At 36.1% G+C, this 21957-nt stretch overlaps 6 protein-coding genes across 7 annotated transcripts; 2 read left to right on the top strand and 4 right to left on the bottom strand.

Annotated features, from left to right (window-relative positions):
- Positions 1–217: 217 nt before the first annotated feature.
- Positions 218–2025, bottom strand: LOC108137410. The gene has a single exon (XM_017259069.2). The coding sequence runs from the start codon at positions 1859–1861 to the stop codon at positions 758–760; it is 1104 nt and encodes a 367-aa protein (XP_017114558.1). The 5' UTR covers positions 1862–2025; the 3' UTR covers positions 218–757.
- Positions 2026–4842: 2817 nt separating this feature from the next.
- LOC108137426 lies at positions 4843–13049 on the top strand. Its single transcript, XM_017259089.1, has 8 exons — positions 4843–5124; positions 6977–7070; positions 7162–7265; positions 9763–9873; positions 10302–10536; positions 10992–11112; positions 11176–11292; positions 11836–13049. The coding sequence occupies exons 1-8, from the start codon at positions 5038–5040 to the stop codon at positions 12128–12130; spliced, it is 1164 nt and encodes a 387-aa protein (XP_017114578.1). The 5' UTR covers positions 4843–5037; the 3' UTR covers positions 12131–13049.
- On the bottom strand, positions 12985–14588 carry LOC108137427 (fibrinogen-like protein 1). 2 transcript variants are annotated; one of them, XM_041710678.1, is made up of 4 exons: positions 14245–14588; positions 13470–14158; positions 13253–13406; positions 12985–13180 (listed from the first exon to the last, which is right to left on the bottom strand). In XM_041710678.1, exons 1-3 carry the CDS (start codon positions 14527–14529, stop codon positions 13262–13264), a joined length of 1119 nt encoding a protein of 372 aa, XP_041566612.1. In that variant the 5' UTR covers positions 14530–14588; the 3' UTR covers positions 12985–13180; positions 13253–13261. The 2 variants fall into 2 exon arrangements, with proteins under 2 accessions (XP_041566612.1, XP_017114579.1); XM_017259090.2 differs by having other exon boundaries at positions 12985–13406.
- Positions 14589–15579: 991 nt separating this feature from the next.
- Positions 15580–16295, bottom strand: LOC108137411 (AN1-type zinc finger protein 6). Its single transcript, XM_017259070.2, has one exon. It carries the CDS (start codon positions 16204–16206, stop codon positions 15736–15738), a length of 471 nt encoding a protein of 156 aa, XP_017114559.1. The 5' UTR covers positions 16207–16295; the 3' UTR covers positions 15580–15735.
- A 164-nt stretch (positions 16296–16459) lies between these two features.
- On the bottom strand, positions 16460–20007 carry LOC108137436. The gene is made up of 2 exons (XM_017259101.2): positions 19799–20007; positions 16460–17180 (listed from the first exon to the last, which is right to left on the bottom strand). The coding sequence occupies exons 1-2, from the start codon at positions 19829–19831 to the stop codon at positions 16716–16718; spliced, it is 498 nt and encodes a 165-aa protein (XP_017114590.1). The 5' UTR covers positions 19832–20007; the 3' UTR covers positions 16460–16715.
- Positions 17819–18916, top strand: LOC108137437 (sarcocystatin-A). Its single transcript, XM_017259102.2, has 2 exons — positions 17819–18052; positions 18688–18916. Exons 1-2 carry the CDS (start codon positions 17865–17867, stop codon positions 18884–18886), a joined length of 387 nt encoding a protein of 128 aa, XP_017114591.1. The 5' UTR covers positions 17819–17864; the 3' UTR covers positions 18887–18916.
- Positions 20008–21957: the final 1950 nt, after the last annotated feature.

Here is a 21957-nt window from a genome sequence, read left to right as displayed (position 1 = left end):
TTTATTATAAATTGGGTTGAAATAAAATTGGCGTCTTATATTGCTCTTTATTGTATTAAAATGTAATATTACTTATGTATACAGTTGCCCACTGTAAATATATATACTCTATATTATTTAATCAAAAACCATATGTTTTAGTATTATTTATCATTTATGATCATATGAGAAATTTATGACAATGGGCAATATAAATTAGTATGCAAACCATAAATGTGAGTTAATGTGCTTATGTCCCACTGTACTTGTAGCCCTATTAAATTAAAATTAAGGTTGACCACATAACACAAAGTTTATATATTATCACTAATATTATTTATTGTATATAAGTATTTATATTTTTGTATATTATTATATATAATGAGTGTACAACGAACATTTCTCTCAGTGTTTTATGCATATTTGTATATTTATCATTTCTAATCTTACAACTGACATGATTAACTTACGTAGCTTCGAAAAATGCAATAAATAGATCTTAGATTATGCTGGTCCACCTTAAAATTTATAAATAAGGTACGAGACATTACACAAAGTTCAAAAACCATTTCTTTTATGCATATTTATGTATTCATCATTTATCATTTGATATCTGATGATTAATATAAATGATGAGTGTGTGTTATATCAATTTAGTTTTCAACAAACATTTCTCTTAGTTTTTGTATATTTATCATTTCTAATCTTACAGCTGACTTAAAAACTACGAAAAAAAATGCAATAAATAGATCTTAGATTATGTACTATGCCGGTCCACCTACAGATAGGGCCCACTGTACTGGTAGCCGCCGGATGGATAGCCTTGGACATGGCCCACATTGTAACTATCGACGCCGCTGTATGTCTCCGCGGCGGCACTGTTGAATCCCTTGGACTCGGGCCAATCTACGAGAGAATGGGAATGGGAGTGGGAGTGGGATGGCCTGTGATGCCTGATTGGTGGACCATAGGTGTCCATCGGCTCCTCCACCTCCTCCTCCGCTGGATCGCTGAAGGGAACCTGAACGGATGGCCGGAAGTCGCTGCTACTGCCGGAGGAGTAATCGTATCCATAGGAGGATTCTTGCGGCGCTTCCAGGGTATAAGCTGGTGCTCTATTGGATTTGGAGTTGCGATGCGCCTGACCGTGGCTGTGACTGTGGCTAGGCGGGATGTAGGCGTGACTGGGCGGCGGTGGCGGCGGTGGTGGGTAGACATAGCCCAAGTCGGGCTCCTGGTCCACATGCTCCTCCACGGGAGCGGGTTCCGCATAGTTGCCAATGCCCAAGGAGCGATGATGATGTTGATAGGAATAGTCGTCCTCATCCTCCTCCTCCTCCGGCTCCTTCTTCGCTGGATGGTGGTACTTGGGCCGGGATTCAATCACCCGGTATGTCTCCACACTGGGCTCCTGGTGATCCAAGTAGTCGTAACCGCCATGTGGCCTGCTGTGCTGCTCCTCTATAACAGTATAGGTGTTCACCTTTTTCTTGGGAGGAGCAGGAGGTGCCTTCTTGGCATACGACTCCGCCAGATGATTGGCCAGCTCCTTGGCGTGAATCAGGTAGTCCGTATGCTCGCTCTGGTGCAGCGGCTTGTCCAAATCCGAGAGGATCACGCTCTCCAGCAGGTGACTCGGTTTGGGACGCGCTCTGCCACGATTACGGAGCAGCTGATGGGGATGCGGATGGTGGTGGTAGTGGTGGATCACCTTGTGCGCCGACTCCTCCGCCGACGACTCCCCCTTGGGCACATGCACCTTGATGTGCACATACTCGTTGCCAAATCCCCTGGCCAATTGAAAGGGTAGGATCACGCAGATCACAAGGATCTGCCAGTGGGAGCCCGTAATCCATGCCATGTCGTCGCGTCGAATGGTCATCACCTTATGGCCGCCGCCTTGCCAAAATTGGTTTAAAGTTTTAACCGAAGTCTTTCTTTTGTCAAAATTTATATACACCAGCCAATGCTGGCCAAGACCAGCATCTTGACCTACGGGGCCCCCGGGTGATAGAGTAACACTTGGGCTCGCGTCGACCTTGGAATGCTCTTTTTTACTTTACAGAAAACAATTTTTTTTTCTTGATGCTTGACTCTACTTCATTCTTCAAATAAAATGTTGATATTTTTGTATGGTATTTAATTATGAATCTCCTTAAACATCAGTCAGGAATTGTTTTCTGACATCATATATTATTAAGTTTTTATATTGATGATCTCTTATAAAATGATTTGATTTCCAAAATTCTCCTATATATCTCTTTTCCAGGTTATGGCTTTGAGAGCGTTACCAACCGCATCGGGGAATCGAAAGACCCCAAAAAACCAAAAGCAGGTGAGTGTAAAAGCAGTGAACTGTAAAATGTCATTTTCTTGCACCGTTCGATGGCATCTCACTCACTCGCACTCTCACTCTCATTCTTTCTCTTACTCATTTTATTTCTTTCACTCTGAACTAGCGGTTGTTTTTTTTATTTGTTTTCGTTTTTTTTCATTTGTTTTAACTTTTGTTTTCATTATTATTGAAATGAAATGCGACGCATATGCATACTTTTTTCTAGCCGCTAGCCAAGCAACAACAACAACAACGAAGGAAAGTTAATACAAATTCAAACACAAATTGAATAATGAAAGCGACCTGATCTGTTCGAACTTTTAAAGCTATTCGGTGAAATATAATAGCGTCTGTAGATATGTACATATATGCGTTCATTCATTATTGATATTCTCACTTATATAATATCGGCATATATTTAGCAAATATATTTTTTAGTTTCGCACCGTTTCTACGGTTTTTTGTTTTTCGTTAGTAAACATTTAATTGTGATGCTAATGGGCAAAAATATACTGAGAAAGTTGCGGCGCGGCATCATTATCATGATCATCATTATTATCATTGCGATTATAGGCCACTTTGAAAGCTCTCCCAAATAATAAAAAAAAAAAACAACAACAACAATATAACAAAATAATTAAAATGCAAGTGGCATATGTATGGATTGAATACAATTCGAAATTCTTCGTTTCTTACCCTAAAGCGGTGTACTTGGCAGTGCTGTCATCTTTGGATCAGAAAAATAAGTTTTTTTTACTGGATTAAAAATGAACAAAAAGCTGAAAAATGTTTGAAAAAATCCAGAATAAAGTTGCAAGATTATCGAAAAAAACTGGATGAAATTAAGGTACCATCTGCAAGGGTATATATATAAAAAAAATGAAGCTTGGTCTACAAAAAAATTTAATTTATTCGCGTTTCACTTGAATAATTCGGATATATGGAATTTCTGAACACCGAAACCAATCTATACTACGCTCATGAATATTAATTATAATTCTAATTCGATAATTATTATAGTTCACACGGTTTTCAGTTGGCGTGGAAATTGTGCAAAATCCAACCCAGTTAAAAAGCAATAAATCGAAATGGAAATGGAAAGAAAAGAAAACGGCGGAACAATCGAAAACGTGTTTATATGGACGGCAAACAAAAGCGAAAATATTCATGGTCAGTTGTTGGTAAAGAAGGGAGGGGGGTATATGGGGGTATATCGGGTAATTCTAGCACTCATATTACGTATCCGCAAAAGAAGAGGGTAACAAAATAAGACAAAAACGTTCTATTAAGCCGTAAAGCCTATTAGACGACGACTAATTGTCTTACCAACCAATAGCATTCTAATATAGAATGTACTCTTTCGACAATTAACAGAATGAGCTTTATAATCGCAGAGTTATCTGTGATTAATAGAATCTGAATGTGCCGAGAGCCCTTTTAACCCTTCACCTAATAATTGGTTTAACATATGCAAAATATAGTTGTTTAATAACAGAAACTAAACAGATTTCTCGAAATTTAGGTAATTGGATTGAACAAAATTATTGTAAATGGATTTTATTAAAACCGTATTTATACAGAATGTAAGTCCAACAAGGGTTTAAAAATATTTTCTAATAATTTTGTAATTTGTTTGGCAGCTATACCTATACATTGGTTTTAAATATATATAAAATCATAAAAAATGTATACAATTGTAAAATCAAAAATACAAAAACATTTTCTTTTAGAAGATTATATTATTACCGTTGAAAACTACTAATTTGTCATTTATGTGTGTAAAAAAGTAATCGATCATATATTGATTAAATTAGTCAAATAAAATGTTAAAACATATTCTTGCTGATCTTTAGACAGGCATGTTAGTTGATCAATTAATCGATAATCCACCAATTATAGCAGATTAAGACTAAAGTTGTCAAATAAAATATTAAAATAACTTCTTACGCATTTAGAGAGGAATGTTAGTTGATCAATTAATCGATAATCCAACAATTACCAATTATGACCGATTAAAATAATTGAATTTGTCAGATATAATTTAAAAAAAATTTCTTTCTAATCATTAGACAGTCATGTAGGCATGTTAGTTAAACAATTAATCGATAATAGCAGATTAAGACTAAATTTGTAAAATATAATATTAAAACAAATTCTTACACATTTAGAGAGGCATGCTATTTGATCAATTAATCGATAATCCAACGATTACCAATTATGACCGATTAAAACAATTGAATTTGTCAAATAAAATGTTAAAACAAATTCTTTGCCGATCTCTAGACTGGCATGTTAGTTGATCAATTAATCATAATCATCATAATGAGTAGTGCACTATGTGAACCCGACTTCGGATCCCAGATGTGCTTGGTCGTTAATGGGTTAACTAACGGCCGGTAATCGATAACGCCGCAGCTGCGTTGGCTACTAAGGCGGCAACTGCGGCAGAGGCAGAGGCGGCGATTGCGACTGCGACGGCGACTGCGACGTTTGCCTGTCGAGGCGCCAAAACAAAAAAAATCAGTTTGAGTTCTGCCTTCAAGCGCTCCAGAACAAATCAGCTGGCGTGCCGAACATATACATATATATATTTTTTGTTTTGTTTACAACCTACGTTTTGTTATCATATCAAGTGCAAGCAAGCTTTTTAAAGATAAGAAACGAGTTGAGATCTCAGAACTTCGAATACCGAATTTCAAACTTCCTTTTCGATACTGAAAACCATGTCCTCCGGAAAGATCCTGCCACGTCGCCAGGCGGTGCCAGTACTCTATACCAGGGGCACCCACTATGAGGTCGGATTCGATATGGTAAGTACACCCTACTCCCGCCCCAAAAAAAAAAACTTTCTCGACCTTTAAGAACTCGCCTTCAATTTGTGAGTGGGTCACGACAGCTACATTTTTAATGGCTTAGGGGCTATTATTGGGAGTTCATTTGGGGAAGAACCTGGTCAACTCATCTTATAACACATTTTTGACACAGTTTTTTAAACACAAATACATATCACATGAAAAAAATATAATTAAAATACGTTTTCTTTAGTTTATGAACTATAATTATTATCATTCGAGAAAAATTACAAAATTAATTAAACTACCAAATACTTTGGTTATTTTGCCGTAGTTTATATGGCAATTTAAGTAATTAACTAAAATTCTTATTTCTCTAATGAACGTTTTTTATGTTATAAAGGGTAATAACCTATTTAATTATTACTTTATTCAATATATTTTATAAACTGGTTTAAAGTTTCAAATACACAGAGAAATTTAAATCCTTAAATTTGACTTTTTGGGTTCAAAATCAGGATTTAAACATATTAATAAGAAAAATAAAACATTTAAATTGAAAAAGAAGAACGAGTATTAAAGCATTTGTATAAAAGCAATTTATCTAAAATATTTCCTAGTTATTATTTTTTGTGTACTAACCACAAAGCTTTATATAAATTACTATAATTTCTTTATTAAGTTTAAGGCAGGACACAATTTCCACAAAAGGGCTGATTCTAGAATCACTTAAAAATTGGTTACCGATGGAATAGAAAATAAGTACCTAATGCACTTCTAGTGGATCACACATATATCGACTTTACCTGATAACCCGCTGCTTTATCTGGAATGCGATCGTTATAAACTAAAGCCAGTTGGGCTTTATCTTAATGGCTGTCCCCCCAAAGACCTCGGTTCTTGATTCGTTTGACAAATCCGCAGCCCAGACGCTGTTTACTAATGCAGATTCGTGATTCTCGTGGCTTTGTCTAACTGTCTTTTTTTCCGGCCAATCGGGCCAAGAATATTTTCTACACTAAAAGCAATAAAATAATAAAATCATTAAATCCTGGTGACACTTTCTGATTTCTTATAATAAAAAAAATAAATAATTAAATAAACAAATACAAGCAGAGAAAAAAACTGTCTATGGAAGTAATAAATACTTTAAAAATTCTACATATATTACAACATAAATTTATGCTTATATTAAACAAAATTTTAATTATCTGAAATGTTAAATATTTATATATATTTAATTTTAAATATTTTATATATTTTAAAGAAGAGAAATAAATACTGTCTAACATTTCTAAAGCTATTAAATAATAGATTTAAGTTGTACAAAATGTTCCTAAATAATTATATGATTGTTTTAAACAAAATTATAATTATTTTTAAATTTAAAATATTTTTCAAAATAAATTAGAATTTTCGTATTCCTCACTTCAAGAAACACATCACGCAGTTCAGAGAACTTTAGCTTGAATAGGGATATTTTTTGTGTTGGTCGTTAATGAATATTTTATATTTTTTGATGGACGTGCCTTTGCATCCGTGTTGTCCACTTTTGTCGCCATGTCTGGGACCCACCCAACAGAAAGGTTACCGCCAGTCAAACTCCATACACTTTGCATCGGCCAACGTTCTCCAATATATATATTGTATAATTATTCATATTTTTTGTGTCTTAGTTGGTGGCTTTGTTTACACTGCGATCGGTCGTGATCGATTATGTTTCTGTTTCTGTTTCGACTTCATTGTTTTTGTCTTCCATTAAGCAAACACCGCGAGCGTTTTGGCGAATCGATCAGAGATCGTGTCCAAATGGGAAAGCATCTAAACGTTTTGAGTAACATAATACGAAATAATAATAATTTAATTGCAGGGCCGCACATTCGGGTCGATGATCAAGAACTTTCTGATCTTGTCGAAGCCTCTCAACGAGACCTACTTGCCGCTCTACCAGTCCCCAAAAGGCAGTGAGTACTCTAAACTGTTGTTTGAGTGCTTTATGATTCACAATGATCTATATTTGTTCACGATGATCTATATTTCGATTTCGATTTGCAGGGCAAATATATAACGAGACCCTTGGATCGGTGAAGGACAGCTTCCCGCAGTATATTCGCGAATTGGAGGGCGTGGCCGATGGTGCGGAGGTGGAATTCCATAAGGTGAGTAGAAGTGTCGATGCGAGTCAACTAATTGGCGCCCAACGGGGTATTAGCTCATTAGCTCATTAGCTATTTGGCTGCTAAGCTAATAATATAATACAAAATTAAATGGCCAGTAAAACGAATTCACACATAATTGCCCGGCTTAAATATTGTAATTGCAATTGCATGGCAAGGCCTGTCGTGGGAGTGGGCTCTAAGTTCTAAGTTTTAAGTTCTAACGGGTCTATCCGTAGTAGTGCCCATTATCCAATCCTAAATAAACAAAACAAATCAAAACCGCCACGAGCTTCGTGTTGCGTGTTGCGTGATTCGTGCTTCGTATTTGCAGTTGTTGGCAAGTTGTAACCCCAATGACAACATTACTATAAATGCAATTTGCGAGTGCACTGCCCCACGTACAGTGCTAATTGCCTACGGTGACTGCTGTTTGCCTCGGCCTATTCCATATTTATGGGTTCGATCGGGTGTTATCTAATCGCCGGCTCGTGCAATTAGATGTTCGACTTAAATTCCGTTTTAATTAATTCTATTGTGCAACAGGTCGGTGAGAACAGTGGACAGTGAACAGTGGTAATTAGCCAGTGCTCACTGTTCTGCGCAAACAGAACTCGAAATGGTGACCGTGCAGAGCGCAGACATTGAACTAGTTCCGTTTCGGGGCCTCGATATTGATACATAGAGTATGATAGTCAGCCGGACTTTTTGCCAGCTGACTGTCTCTTTCTTAATTTATACACTTTTGTTGGGGGTTCATATCTATCATAACTGTGCTGTAATCTAAAGACCCATAAGGTTTCTTTTTCATTTTTTTCATTCGATATCTATGCTATAATCTAAAACTATAGATATACATCACTACGTTGGTAAAAATACTATAATAGTAGTAATATGGTAGAAATTCATCATTATTGTGAGGCAGTGGACCATTTTATTGAACTTCAAGGTACTTTTACAAAAAAAAAAAAAAAAAAAATATTAATAATACAACTTGGGATGACAGCCCTAAATGTTTAATGTTTAGTTCTCATTCAGCAAGGGTATTCAGTTGGCACCATTGATTATTCTCGTATTTTTTTAAGCCAATTTGTCATTGGTCAAGGCGCACACACATTTAAGTAAAAAGCCGTCAAGAGAAGCCGGCGAAAGACGATGACAACCCTTTGTTGGCTTCTTTGAATTGGGATTCGATTCGATTCTTTGAATTTAAATTGGGAGTGGATTTGTATTGGAAATGGGAATGAGATTGAAGTGAAAGCCATCAATTAAACGGGCTTATTAGCATGGCTACACTGATAAAAAAAAGGGAATAGTAAATATAAATATCTGACTAATGAATTAAACATTTTATTTTCAATATTTAGTACAATGCATATACAATTGCATTATGAAATATTAAAATATTTTAATTAATGTAGAGTTTGGTTTAAATTTTATTATTTAAGTTAAATATGGTTTCAATTTAAATTGAATTTAATAATAAAATCAATTTCGAAAATAGTCTTATGAAAAATATAAAAAATTTTAATACATTCATGTTTAAAATAACCAAAAACCGCAATGGTGAAAATCAAAGCGAAAAGTATTTAAATAGAGTACTACATTTTTTTCAACCAGTGTAAGTAGATTCGCCATGGGCAGAGGCAGATAAAAATCGAAGGGGGATAATCTGCTATAATTTCGGCACTCGGCTGCGATGCCAATTAATTGCACGCAAATCGCAGCGACCTTGGCCAAGTATACATCTACTTCAACGTAGATGGCCAGATTCTATGGTCACGGTGCGTCGCACCTCATTGTTGGTGGGATTTCGATTGGGATTGATCATTATGGCGCCCAGGTGGTGGCTTTTTATAATTCAAATTAGCCGCATTAGGAGTGCATTAAAATTGACGATCTTGTGAGCCGCACTTATGTCTGGCAAGTGGGCTATAGCTAAGTCATGATAAGCAGGTTGACTTTGTATGCAACGGGGATAAACTACTCTAATTGTTCAAAATTTATTGCCCGCCTTCATTAAAGTTGTTAATTAATATATTAGTAATGATCTCTTTCTAGGAAAAGCTTTGAACATTTCCTTTTAATTACTTTATATGCTTACTTCTAAAACTTGATTTAAGGAAAGATCTATATTAATTTAATTAATTTACCTACTTACATGGTACACTTTATTTAATTCATGTGCCTTTTAATTTAAATAAATGTATTTGCTAAATAAAGAATAATGTAATGTTTATTGCTAAAAACATAACATACTAAAACAAAATAAATAATTTGTAACAATTCTGTAAGTATGTTTAGAAAAACGACATTGAATTTAACATTAAAATAAGATAAACATAAATTATTATTTTTATAGACCCAATTATTATTCATCAAAATTATATTAAAAAAAACTGGTTTAAAAAAAAAACAGCCAAATTGCATCTGTTTGTATTGCTAACGATTAAATGCATGTGTTTAGTGGTCTCACTTTAGTTTTTCCTTTATATCTCAGCTATTTTTACTGCATCTGGACGAGATTCTGCCGCAGGCATTGAAGCACCAACCACGCAGCAAGAACCAACCCACTGGATGCTCCACTATTATTGTCAACCAAAAGAATTGCGTAAGTACAGGGAGAAAAACAGAGCAATACCAGTCTGATAGTATTTTTCATACCAAATCAATGTTTTTCATTTAAATTGAGCACAAATGATCCAACAAAATGTTATAAAACTTGAATACTGTACTCAAGTTTTTAAAATGTAAACTGATTATGAAAACTTTGCGAAAATTTCAGTTTAATATGCAAATATACCAGCATTCTATAGTACCATAAAAATTGGTTAAATCTGCTATGAGAAAATACCAAGATAATATGTATAAAAATATCAATTTCTTTTGTTCGTACATATCAAATATGCCTTATTTTTGTTGTTATGCAAATATACGCAATAGATGACTAGATTTGATACTTATTTTTCTCTCTGTGTAAAGCACTTATATTGCGTATGTTTTGAGTGTATTTTTAATGTGTGAATTTATTATTATTAGCGCCTGCTGGGCCACACGGAGGATGCCCTGACGGAGACCCTCAACCATTACTACTTCGTGGTGGCCCACATCATCAGCGACAAGCCGCAGGGCAAGTACAACGTGAAGGAGGAGCACTTCATGTCCCTGTGCTACGCAGGCCACCTGCCCGGCTACACCATGAGTCAGAACCACCACGGACTGGTCTTCAGCATCAATACGATCAGTGCGGAGCTTTTGCGCAGCGGCAAGACCCGTAAGTACCCCGAAAAGCCACTTAGTCTATGAAAATCTACACCAAAGTTCAGTTTTAGCTTTTAAATTGAACGTTAAACAAACTATTAGTTCGTTATTCTTGACTTGACCATTTCTTAACTTTTAAAGCTTAGTTTACATGTGTTATTATTTATTATAATAAATATATTTTATATCATACAATTGGTATAATTTGAGATCCAAAAGGAATTTGTATTTTATTGTCACCAGTATACAAAACTATAAAATACATTTTATTTGGCTCGTAATAAATTTAATGTTCAATGTTTTTAAAAGTTTAAATGTCGCTAAAAAAATTAAGATAATGATCCTATAACATTATGTTATGCCTCGTTAAGCTTGTAATTCATTTCAAAAATATATACATTTTTTGTTTTGTATTTATATCAGTTTAACTATGTTATATTTTTTATTTATATTAAATTTCCCGCTCAGCTCGTCACTTCATCACCAGAGCCCTGTTGGCCACCAGCAATGTGGACGATGCTTTTAGGGTGCTCAAGGACGCGGGAGTGGGAGCGGCGGATGCCTGTTCCGTGAACTTCACCTTCCTTGCGTGCGTGTGATGTGTGCTTGTGCTTGGAATTTGCATTAATAATTCAGTTTGCCTACCCAACAGCGATCCGCGACACATGTGCTACAATGTGGAGGTGGCTCCCTCGCCGGAGCGAAAGAACGAGTCCCATTTGAGCATCAAGGAGATTCCCTTGGGGGAGCATAATTACCATGTCAATCAGTGAGTAGATCGGGGAAACTATGAAGGCTATAAGGGCATAATATCTGCTATTAACTGGCGGCACAATCAAAAAAACCGAATTTAGGATAGCACAAAAATTGTAAAGCCCTCAGGCTTTAAACAAACATTACTCATACGACACGTAATCCACCCTGATTTTTCTTTTTCCCATTTCTAAAATTGCCAGTCTTGTTAGTCTTGCTTTGATAAAAGTCTAATTATGGAGAACAAAAGTTGAATTTAGCCACCTAGATGTAAATACATTTTTTATCAACGGCAACAGTACGTATACGTGATAAACTTTAAAACGCGATTTTCTAACAATTTGTTTCGGTTAGATCTCAATTTTTATTTATTTTAAATACGAAAATATTAATATTTTTTTTCTCCTTTGACCATTTTTGAAATTGATTTTAATATGTGAACATTGTTTTTGATAAAATGGAAAATTAATTAACATATGAACCATTTTAAATCTGTTGTTCTCCACAATAATTAAATTATTTTGTGCATGCAATTTCGTATCCCTCCCACCCTTTGCAGATTCGATCGCATCCGGCAGGACCAGGCCAACGAACTGATGATCGACTCGAGCATCTCGCGGATGCGGACCTTCGGAACGTACAAGCCGCCGATGAGCGAGCAGGATGTGCGCCACATGCTCGGCGACGTTTCCGGCGGAGAGTACTGCGTGTGGCGGGAAAACAGAAGGTGCGACGAGGTGGTCAAGACCATTGCCGTGGGCATCTTCGATCTCAGCGGCAGGACGGTCTCCCTCTACTCGGACAATCCCAGCGAGACGGAGCCCCACTGCCGCCTGCCGCTCCTCTTCAAGTAGACTCTGCTGCTGCTTAACCACTCTTAAAAGTTATTATTATATTTCACATTTTCAACATATTTCCAACACTTTCCAAATCGTTTTTTTTTTGCAAATCTCTTATGGGATTTTGACACTGCATTGTTGACCTCATTTCCTTGCTCATTTATGTTTTTAACTATACGATTTTACGTAAGTGCGAGCAAGACAAACGTATTACGATTCCGATGAGCAATGAATGAAGGAAATTGACAGAAGCCGATACCTGATAGTAAAATACTAGACGGGATTGGGTAATAAAAATAACATTCGATAAAATACCACCGGGGCCGATACATCAATGAGCAAAATTGTATTTAAAAGTACAATTTTGGTCATTCATACGGGTATGACAGTACATTGTTCGCCTCATTCATTGACGGATTCATTGAAGCTCAGAGACAGAGACAACTAATGCATACTGCTTTAGATTCTTTTGGCAATAAGTTCACGGTCACACGTTATATTCAATCTTTTTTGTTACATTTTTAAGGATTTCAATTGTTTCCTTTAACTGGTAACAAATATTTCATATACATTTAAGCCTAGCTTTTTTCTTCCGTTTTGTCGTCAACTCCAATCAATGAGCAAAATTGTGCTTTTTAAATACAATTTTGCTCATTGATGTATCGGTCCCGGTGGTATTTCATCGAATGGTATTTTTATACCAAAATCCGGTATATATTTTCTACTATCGGGTATCGGTTCTGACAATTTTCATCATCGAGTAATGTTGGTCACCGACTTCGAAAACACCATTTTGAGCTTGTACTTTCAAGCTCTTTAAAACGCCTTTTAAAATTTACGTGTAACTTCCAAAATATTCCCCTGAACGATTTAACATTTTTTGTGTGTATTCTTCAATGTACATAAACTTCGAAAATAAAATAATAAAAAATAACGGATAAGAAATCCTTGCAATGAAACAAATACCTTAAGTGAGTTTCGCTGATAGGATTTAAAGTTGCTCAGAAGCAGCTCCACACATAATTTGATGGTACGGGCTTAAACACTCCGACAACTCCGTTTTATCTACGGCAAAAAAATATTATACTTTTTTCATTCATATCCTTTGGATTGAAACTATGATTTTTGGTCATTTACAACTGCGGTTCATGAGGACTTAGGTCTAATCATCATTTCAACGTAGGTGAGTGATATTGTCCAGTAGTTGTTCTGCCATGAGCCCCAGTATATTCCGTTCATTCTGTGTTCATTTGATATTTGTCCATCTTTATAGTATTTTCCACTGAGGAAACTGCAATGTTAGGAGGTTGATTTAGTAACAATGAATTACATTTTAATTGAAATTGTTTTGTACCTAAAACCACAACCGCCATACCACCAACCGCCGTTTTCGTCTTCAGCGCAGTTTCCATCGTTATATTCGTCACTATCCCGATCAAATGTAGTGAACTTTTTGTTCTTATTGCGAAAAAGGGAGTCTCCGGCTTCACCCGAATATTTCCCAAGACTCTTCAGCTCATACAATTCGTCCTCACTGCCAATTCGAAAGTCGTCATAGTGAGCATAGCTGGTGGACCCATTAACCTTCCCAAGCTTAATGTAGAGTTCGTGGGGCCGTGCCTCAGTCAATTGATGCAACTTTTCCAGGCCAATGAAAAATTCTCCCTTAACGTTTCCAAATCCTTTTTTATAATCAGCCCAGTTTCGATCGAAGTTCTCGGATCCGTCGATCCGTCTCTGAATTACGGTCCAGCCAGGTGGAGACGACGAACATGACACTTGAAATGGTTCCATCTCATCGAGTTTTAGTCGGCATTTCGAGAGCTCATTGGACTGGTTAAGTTTTGCTGCTTCAATCGATTTAATCTGATTCTTCAGTTCCGCGATTTGGTCATCTCTATTTTTGAAGCCTGCATTGATTTGTTTTTTTTGCGCATTGATAAGATCTTCCTGGGTTTTGATTTGAGTCTGCAAGCTTGCAATAGTCTCTTTCATAGTATTTTGGCACTGGAGTTTATCTTTGGCGTTGACTGCTGTATTGAGCTGTACAAAATGATACGGGCATTAAAACACTAACCATTCATGTCCTTCTGCAATTTTGTCAGTTTTTTGTTCAGTTCGCAACTTACCGCCCTAAGGTGGCTTTCGATTCCGGCTAATCTCGCTCCGTAATCATTTTGCTCCTGGATCTTACAGGAATCTAGCTTTGTATGTACCTCCCGAAGCCCTGTCTTGAGATACAAATCCAGGACCTTCTGCCCTGCTTCGATGCCATCCAACCTGCTTCGGATATTATTAGTTTCGTGAAAGAGCGGATGTAGTGCGCTCAGGCAAAAGGAGTGACTACAAGAGTCTACAAGCGATCCTTGAACGGCAAGGACAATACAGAAAAAAAATAGTGGCAGCCTCGGCATTTTGATTTAATATTACCGACGAAGTATAAGCTTGGGAACGTACTGAATCGAGGTATTTGTTGAACAAACAACAAAGACTCTCATATTGCTGATCACTAAAATAAGCCCCACAAGCATATATGTACGTACATATGTACCTAATAAAAATAGCAGGATTGAACTGGATTGACAAAATATTTGTACAGTGACTCAGAGTTTATTTAGATCAGAATTATTCGGTTTTTCCGTTTAAGGCTTGCATTCGAATTACCTACAGAAAAAAACTGATAACGTCTAATGAATGAGTCCAGTCTCTTGGTAAATTTGTGACTTATCAAAAATAAATATATAATAAGAGCAAATATAACATCCGTTTAAATGTTATTGTCTCTCTGGATTTTTTCAAGAAAAGATTCATTTTTATGTGTACATATGTATGAACAAATGCAGGTCAAAGGTCAAGACAAAAATTATTACTTACATTTGGGACTCATCAAAATTCAAAAGGGATACAAAAAATAAAACATCCGTTTTGACGATTGCAATAAGCAATAAATGATAAACAAATTTTACAAAAATATTTGCTTATTTTGGGAAGTTAAAGTTTCTGTTACTTTATGAATTTTGTGTTTTAATAAATAATTTTTCGTAAAACAGACATTATAAATAACAGTTATATTGGATGTTTAAATCAGAGTTTTTATTAATTTATTTAAAAACCAAATAGTTTATACCGTTGAAAAAGTAAGCTTGGCTTGGAAATAAAACTTCAGTAAAATCAAGATATGTTGAGAAATACAGATTATTATGTGAGTAACTTAGGTAATGTAATGTAAAAATGATTTAAAAATGTGTGTTAAAAGCTTTAGAGCTTTCAATTGGCGGTAAATTAACCTGTAAATTACGACAATCGTCGTAAATTTAAAATTTGTATTTATTCCTAAAGCATTTACCAATGAAAGTGTCTTTTTGAAGTTTTAATTTAAATTAACCCAAAGACCATGGCAACCCTGTGACCAGGGCTGCATAAAGAGAATAGCCTATCGATCGCTTCAAAAGCCAACCGCCAAATTTAAATTGAAATTTAATTTATTGGTGACTTGTACTCATTTTTTTGCGTTCAAAAAACGAAAGACCCTTTTCTATGTTCTTAACTTGCTTTTATTTTTTTCGTTTTCGATTTAGCTGGTTGGTCTTAGCCCTGGTCTTGACCCAAAAATGATAAGCTCAGATTTTTGGCAGCTTGGTGGCCACGACGAGGGGATTGTCGCGCCTGATCTCGTTGGCCCCCATTTCGCGGTAGTCGAACTTGCACTCATGGCGGTCACTGTACCGGTGGGTGCCGCAATAGGTGCCGCCGCATCGGCAGGGGAAGCCGCCGGTGAGGCCGAGCTTCTTGCCGCACTTGTCGCAGCGCTTCTTCGGCGCATCCTGATCTGGATTGGTATGCTGATCTTTTTGGTTTTGGTCCTGATTCTGGGCCGCTTCATTGCTGGTCGCCGCCTTTGAGTCCTGCTCCTCCTCGGCTACATCCTGATGTTGCTGCTGCTGTTGCTGCTGCTGCTGCTGCTGCTGCTGCTCCTCCTCCTCCTGATGATCCAGATGATCCTCCTCCGCCAGGACAAAGCCTATGCCCTGGCCATGGATCCCTGCCGCATCGCTGCTGCCAATGATGGATTCTTTCGGTTGGCTTTTCATTATTTGCAATGAACCGAATCTCTCAGCAGAGCTACACGTTTCATAGGTTCTATTGTAACATATTTTTGAATTTAGCAACTAAGACCTACTGAGTTATCGTTAGCAGGCGCTCTCAGAAAACCTAGCTGCCTACAGATTGCTAACATGTCATAAATATATCTTAGAATACCATATTATTTAACTAAGCATAATGAAATATATTTTGTATTCATAATATAATAACAATTTAAATCTATGTACTTAAAAATATGAATGAATACTGAATACATTTATTTTTATTAATATGTTTATAATAGTATTAGCTTAGTATTTTATTTCTTAAGTATAAGAATTTGGTTTTCAGGGCTTATTACCGCGAAAATTTCCTTTATTTCCGGAATAAGGAATGTAGCCGTAAGTTAAAGGTAATTTTTTAGGTAACTTTAAGGACATGTTTGGTATGTTATTTCTTAAATCAAGGAATTTTTTCCCAAAATCAAATGTTTTTTAAATTTTTTATTTATTTTTTTTTAGGCATTTCCATTGATGACATCGGACATGTGGCGCTTGTACCAGTCGCCCACTGGCGTGGCCATCACACAGGTGAATGCCCGGAAGCACCAGTCGACCACTGCCTGAGATTCCGATACCGAACCCGATCCCCTGGACCTCGTCTTCGCATTGCACCCGTTGATGGCGGGCATCGCCTGCTCCACATTGAGGCGTCGCTCGCCGCCGAAACTCTGGATGATGCGCTGGGCCTGGAACCCGGAGGCGTCCTGCCAGAGCTGCAGCCGCGTCCAGAAGCAGTGCAGGTAGAGGCGCACGTGCGCAGCGTCCCCGTACTGCATCTTGTCCAGCTGGAGGCGCTGGGCGGGAGTGAGGGCACGGGAGCACTGATCGCGGGCGCGCAGCAGGGCCAGCGACTGCGAGGAGCGGATGGCCGTGACCTTGGGCGGTGCCACGCCCTCCAACAGCAGCAGTGGCAAAAAACACTGAAAACAACACATAGAACACGTTATATGTTGTGGTTTTTGTAAACAATTTTAACGGTTTAAATGATTTTTTACGATTTAATGACCGTGGAACAGCATTAAAAATCCATTTGTGAAGAAGAACATTTTAAAGAGAGTTCTTTTTTTATAGTGCTAAATAATTTTTCGTCACAAATAATGATATAATGATAATGATAATGATAAATTAATTACATCAACACTTAAGATTTGTTGGCTTTTATAAATTTAGCTTAAACATTTTTAAAAATTTAATTGTTTTATGTAGCGTTAATAAAACTGAAACCATTTTCGCTTCTAACTTTTATGAGACAGTTTAAAGTACTTGTTTTAGTATTTAGCAAGAAGGGGTTTTGTTGTGATTTTGTTAAACATTTTAACATGTGAGGAAATCAATTATAAATTTTTCTATAAACAATACGAAACGTACTTTGTGGCCTTGGCCATCTAATAAATCGGTCAGTGAAACCGAAAGCCTTATCACTCGAAAAGAGGGCAAATATGAGCCAACCGATGCGATAATCCCCTGAAAAAGATGCTCGCTAATTAGGCTCGCTGGGATGGCGTCTGGTCTAATCTGGGGGGTACTCCTATATAAAATCAATGCATTCCCGGGCGATCCATCAGTTTGTCTTCGCGCCGCAAGCAAAGTGAAAGCAATCCGCCATGTTCGTCGCCAAGATTTTGCTACTGTGCACCGCCTGTGTGCTGGTCAGTGCCACGCCCCACGGATTTGGGGGACCCATGATATTGGGCGGCCCCAGGACTCTGGAGGGTGAGGATCTGGCCGCGGCCCAGCAAACCCTACAGTCATCCCTGACTAAGCTGGCCACTGGCGATGGACCCCACTACCGGTGAGTAGTCAAAACTACTTGGCTTTTTATTTCTTTTGCTCAAGTTCCCTAAGCCCCAGTGCTGGAAAATACCTAGATTCTTATGAGAAGGTACATACATATAGGTAACAAAATGTGGTACTTTTTACTTCATCTATAGCTCAACAAATATTTGGCTACCTTGTAGCTTACCTAGGTAAAGTTTGTTCTTAAAAAATAGCTGATCTACGTTTTTAGGTACTGAAGTTTTGTTTGAATTTTTGTTTTCGAACTGGCCAAATTTAATTTTTATCGTATTTTCTAAATTAAAGATTTTGTTATTTTTAATTTATGCAGGTACAGATTGTTTATTTGCGAGTATTGCTTACATCTTTAAAACCCGTAGCTCTAAGTCACAGTATTGGTTAGTACCTAGACACTCTTAACTAGGTACATTACCTATAGGTCAACAACTACCTCTTAAACGACCTACAGATTTTTATGTACACTACAAAAAAAAGCTGAGCTACGTATTTAGGTATTGAAATATATATATTTATGTTTTTCTTTTAAGTATTTTGATCTCCCAAGTACCCCGTACTTTAACTAGTTACAAAAAAACTAGTCAACTTTTATAACACTGCTAATAATTTATAAATATTTATTGTGTACTTTAGCATCTCAAGGATCCTTTCGGCATCGGTACAGGTAGTTGCCGGCTCCAAACACGTTTACTCCGTGGAGCTGATCGACAACAAGGGTGCCACCAAAGTGTGCGATGTGGAAATTTGGTCCCGATCCTGGCTTGAGAACGGAATCGAAGTGACCTTCAAGTGTCCCAACGAACCAGAACTGGTTAAAAAACATAGTGCATAAATAAATGTTATTGTTTAAACCTTCTAGCAACCGAAATACGTATCTATTTAACAAAGCAAAACATCTTGCCATTGATAACTGATCTGCCCCTAGAAATAGATTTGTCTTCAAGGCTACACTGGTAAAAAAAGGAGGAGATCCAAATATTTCGTTCTCAATTCAAATGTTTTCGCTTTGATTTTTATCCATTTTGGCTTTTTTAGGTTTTTGAAATTGTTAAATATTAAATTTTTTGTTTGGCAATTATCGGAATTGATTTTAATATCTGAAAATTTTAATTTAAATTTAAACCATATTTAGCTTAAATAAAATGCCTTTAAATAAAATAGACATGATTTTAAATCTAATATTTTCCACATTATTCATATTATTTTTAATTTTAATGACTTATTCATGCAATTTAAAATGCATATATGTATATATTTATATTTTCCGTTCCTTGTTTTTATCAGTGTAGTCTTATCAGCAAGATTAATAGTTCTTGATCCCGCAAATCGCAAATTGCTCATCACCACACAAATATAAATATAAATAATCTGTGTTTGCCTATGAAAATTGAAGATTTCACAAAAAAATAAAAAAATAAAGTTTTTTTATTATTTATTATTTTTATTATATTTACACACATTTCAAGTAGACTTTCTTCTAACTTGGGAACGCTCAAAACATATTTGTTAAGGTATTTTTGGTTTGACTAAGGGTATTTTCTTTACTATTACCCTCGATTATTACTTTGGGTAAACTTTGGTTTGCCGGCAATGATCTAATAAAACTAGAATAGCCGCAGATGCATGACCCATGTGAATAATGCCCTGAATCTCCGCTGGCAACCGGTTTGCTTGCCCATACAGACAATACAGTTGTAACAGTTGTCAGTGGGCCATAAATGGGCCATAAATCTCATTTACTCACCCTGAGCAACCAGATCTGCGATCGCCGTGCCATTCTGATGGAGATCTCCTCCGTTGCAGTCGCAAAGCTGGACTAAGTGCTCCAGAAATCGGTGGGATGTCGACACCCCTATCGGCTTGGATATGACTTTACTTGCGGTTACTTTAAATATATCCATAAAAAAACCAGATCAAACTATTTAAAGAATACAACTTACACCGACAAGTAAAAAAATATCTGCCTATTGCATTCAAAATTGTATGTTTAATATTTACATTAAAATTAAAATACATGCTAATTGATGTGGAAAACATAAGATTTTATTTATTTAAGTTACTACGTTTTTAACAAGTGTAACTTTAAAACAGGTATGTATATCTATATTATTTTATACAAAATATATTTTAAAGGTTGCCAATAAAACTAAAGTTTTTAACAGGCATGTATAAATATGTTTTAAGGTAAAGAAAGAAAGATGTTTTTCCATTTTAGGCAAATATTGAAATTCTTGCGCTATAGCATCTGTTTTGAAAAATGAAAATGTTTTTTCAAAAGAGCACTTGGTAAATCGATATCTGCTTAGTTTTTGGGGCGAAATTGGCAGTCACAGCTGCCGTTCATCATCTGTTTTATGTTAGCACATAGGTCGCCGATATATATATAAATATGTGTGTAGTATATATGGATCATGATCATCCGCAGATCATGTGCATATGGAACGCAGCAGGAACATTTTCGTAACATTCCACGGCCGCATTTGGCTTGTAAACAAGTTTTTCCCTGCCACATCTCGTCTCGTCTCCTCTCGTCTCGATTGGACTTTTCTTCAGGTGTGGACTGGGAATCGCTATCCATGACCAGGCCAAATCCCCATCCAAATCCAAATCCAAATCCTCACCCATATTAACAGCCTCACCCACAACCACATCCGCTGAAACCAGAAAACATGGCCTGTTCAAAAGCAAATCAAATCGAATTCGATTCGACAGGCAACCGCAAACGAGAGCAATAAAATTGATTGCGTTTAAGTGTATTAAAATCAAATGCGAAATTCGCCCAAAAAAGACTTTGGGGGGCTTTGAAAATGTCCATGCCGTGTAATTGGCATTGAGGTGAATGAAGTTTGGCATTCCCCTGATGACCGCCATCTGCCCGGTAAAATATTAAAAAAAATATTAGCAAAATATTAGACTCATCGGTTTTTCGAGATCTTTGCCACTGCCTCGAAAAAAAGGTTAAGTTTCAAAGTAAATTATAAATTTAATTTAGTTTCTTACTATTCCCTTAAAATAGCATTATTGGCATTATTAAAATGCGTTTGTAAAATAATACGTAAAATTCGGCTCATAAGCTCACTGCCAAAAAGTGTGCTATACAATACATGTTGATAAATTACAAAATATAGTTTATTAAAATATATAGTTTTCTTGCACAATAACAGGAGGCGACATAAAAAACAGTTTAATTCGTTACTTATTATTATTATATTATTACTAAAATTAGTTTTTAATTGCCGTTTATTTGATTAAATGTTACCATGCAATTTTTAAGGCCATATGCGAATTTAGTACACTGCATACTTATTTTCTATAATTTTTTATTTGAGATTGGATAAAACTGGTAAAACCTTAGCAATTTGCAGATAACTATTTAAAATTTTTTTTAATTTCAGTGATGTTTTTTTTTCCTTAAGGAATAATTTATATGTAGTATCATAGCGAAATTGCTTTTCACCCAAGGGTGAAATAATAATTAACTAAACATATAAATTTGGCTACACCCCTCATTTTGATTTTACTCGTGTCTGGGTTCTTAGAAAGCAATTCAACTGAAATCGAGTGCGTTATGAGGTAAACAAACCATTTCCATTCATGTCTGATGATATAAAAATATATATTTGTCTAAAACACTATAAAAATAAAGAGTATCAATATAATACTCAATGCATAGTAAATTGCATGATTAAATATTGAAATATTTGAAACACTCTGAAAAACATTACATTTAAAATGCATTGAATATTGAATATGGCTTATATTAAAAATATTAAAATAAATGAAAATCAATGCAAAAAATATTTAAACTGAATGTGAAATACTTGAATTTAATATGTTTTTTTTCTTACAGTGTATATATGTGACATAACTCCAATCAGCAGCATTACTCTTCCATGGCGAGAT

Source organism: Drosophila elegans, unplaced genomic scaffold (assembly GCF_018152505.1).
Source record: "Drosophila elegans isolate 14027-0461.03 unplaced genomic scaffold, ASM1815250v1 contig_149, whole genome shotgun sequence".
Lineage (NCBI taxonomy): Eukaryota > Metazoa > Arthropoda > Insecta > Diptera > Drosophilidae > Drosophila > Drosophila elegans.
Note: the sequence above shows the minus strand (reverse complement) of the source record. Positions and strands in the feature narration are given on the sequence as shown.

Bases quoted from the DNA above. Each gene is read 5' to 3' on its own strand.
- LOC108137410 (XM_017259069.2), bottom strand. From the start codon at position 1,861: ATGACCATTCGACGCGACGACATGGCATGGATTACGGGCTCCCACTGG.
- LOC108137426 (XM_017259089.1), top strand. From the start codon at position 5,038: ATGTCCTCCGGAAAGATCCTGCCACGTCGCCAGGCGGTGCCAGTACTC. The intron at 9,874-10,301 runs GTAAGTACAGGG...TATTATTATTAG, and splicing joins TTGTCAACCAAAAGAATTGC to CGCCTGCTGGGCCACACGGA. The intron at 10,537-10,991 runs GTAAGTACCCCG...TTTCCCGCTCAG, and splicing joins TTTGCGCAGCGGCAAGACCC to CTCGTCACTTCATCACCAGA.
- LOC108137427 (XM_017259090.2), bottom strand. From the start codon at position 14,529: ATGCCGAGGCTGCCACTATTTTTTTTCTGTATTGTCCTTGCCGTTCAA. The intron at 14,159-14,244 runs GTAAGTTGCGAA...CATTTTGTACAG, and splicing joins TCGAAAGCCACCTTAGGGCG to CTCAATACAGCAGTCAACGC. The intron at 13,407-13,469 runs GTACAAAACAAT...CTAACATTGCAG, and splicing joins TATGGCGGTTGTGGTTTTAG to TTTCCTCAGTGGAAAATACT.
- LOC108137411 (XM_017259070.2), bottom strand. From the start codon at position 16,206: ATGAAAAGCCAACCGAAAGAATCCATCATTGGCAGCAGCGATGCGGCA.
- LOC108137437 (XM_017259102.2), top strand. From the start codon at position 17,865: ATGTTCGTCGCCAAGATTTTGCTACTGTGCACCGCCTGTGTGCTGGTC. The intron at 18,053-18,687 runs GTGAGTAGTCAA...TGTGTACTTTAG, and splicing joins GGCGATGGACCCCACTACCG to CATCTCAAGGATCCTTTCGG.
- LOC108137436 (XM_017259101.2), bottom strand. From the start codon at position 19,831: ATGGCACGGCGATCGCAGATCTGGTTGCTCAGG. The intron at 17,181-19,798 runs GTGAGTAAATGA...TGTTGTTTTCAG, and splicing joins CGCAGATCTGGTTGCTCAGG to TGTTTTTTGCCACTGCTGCT.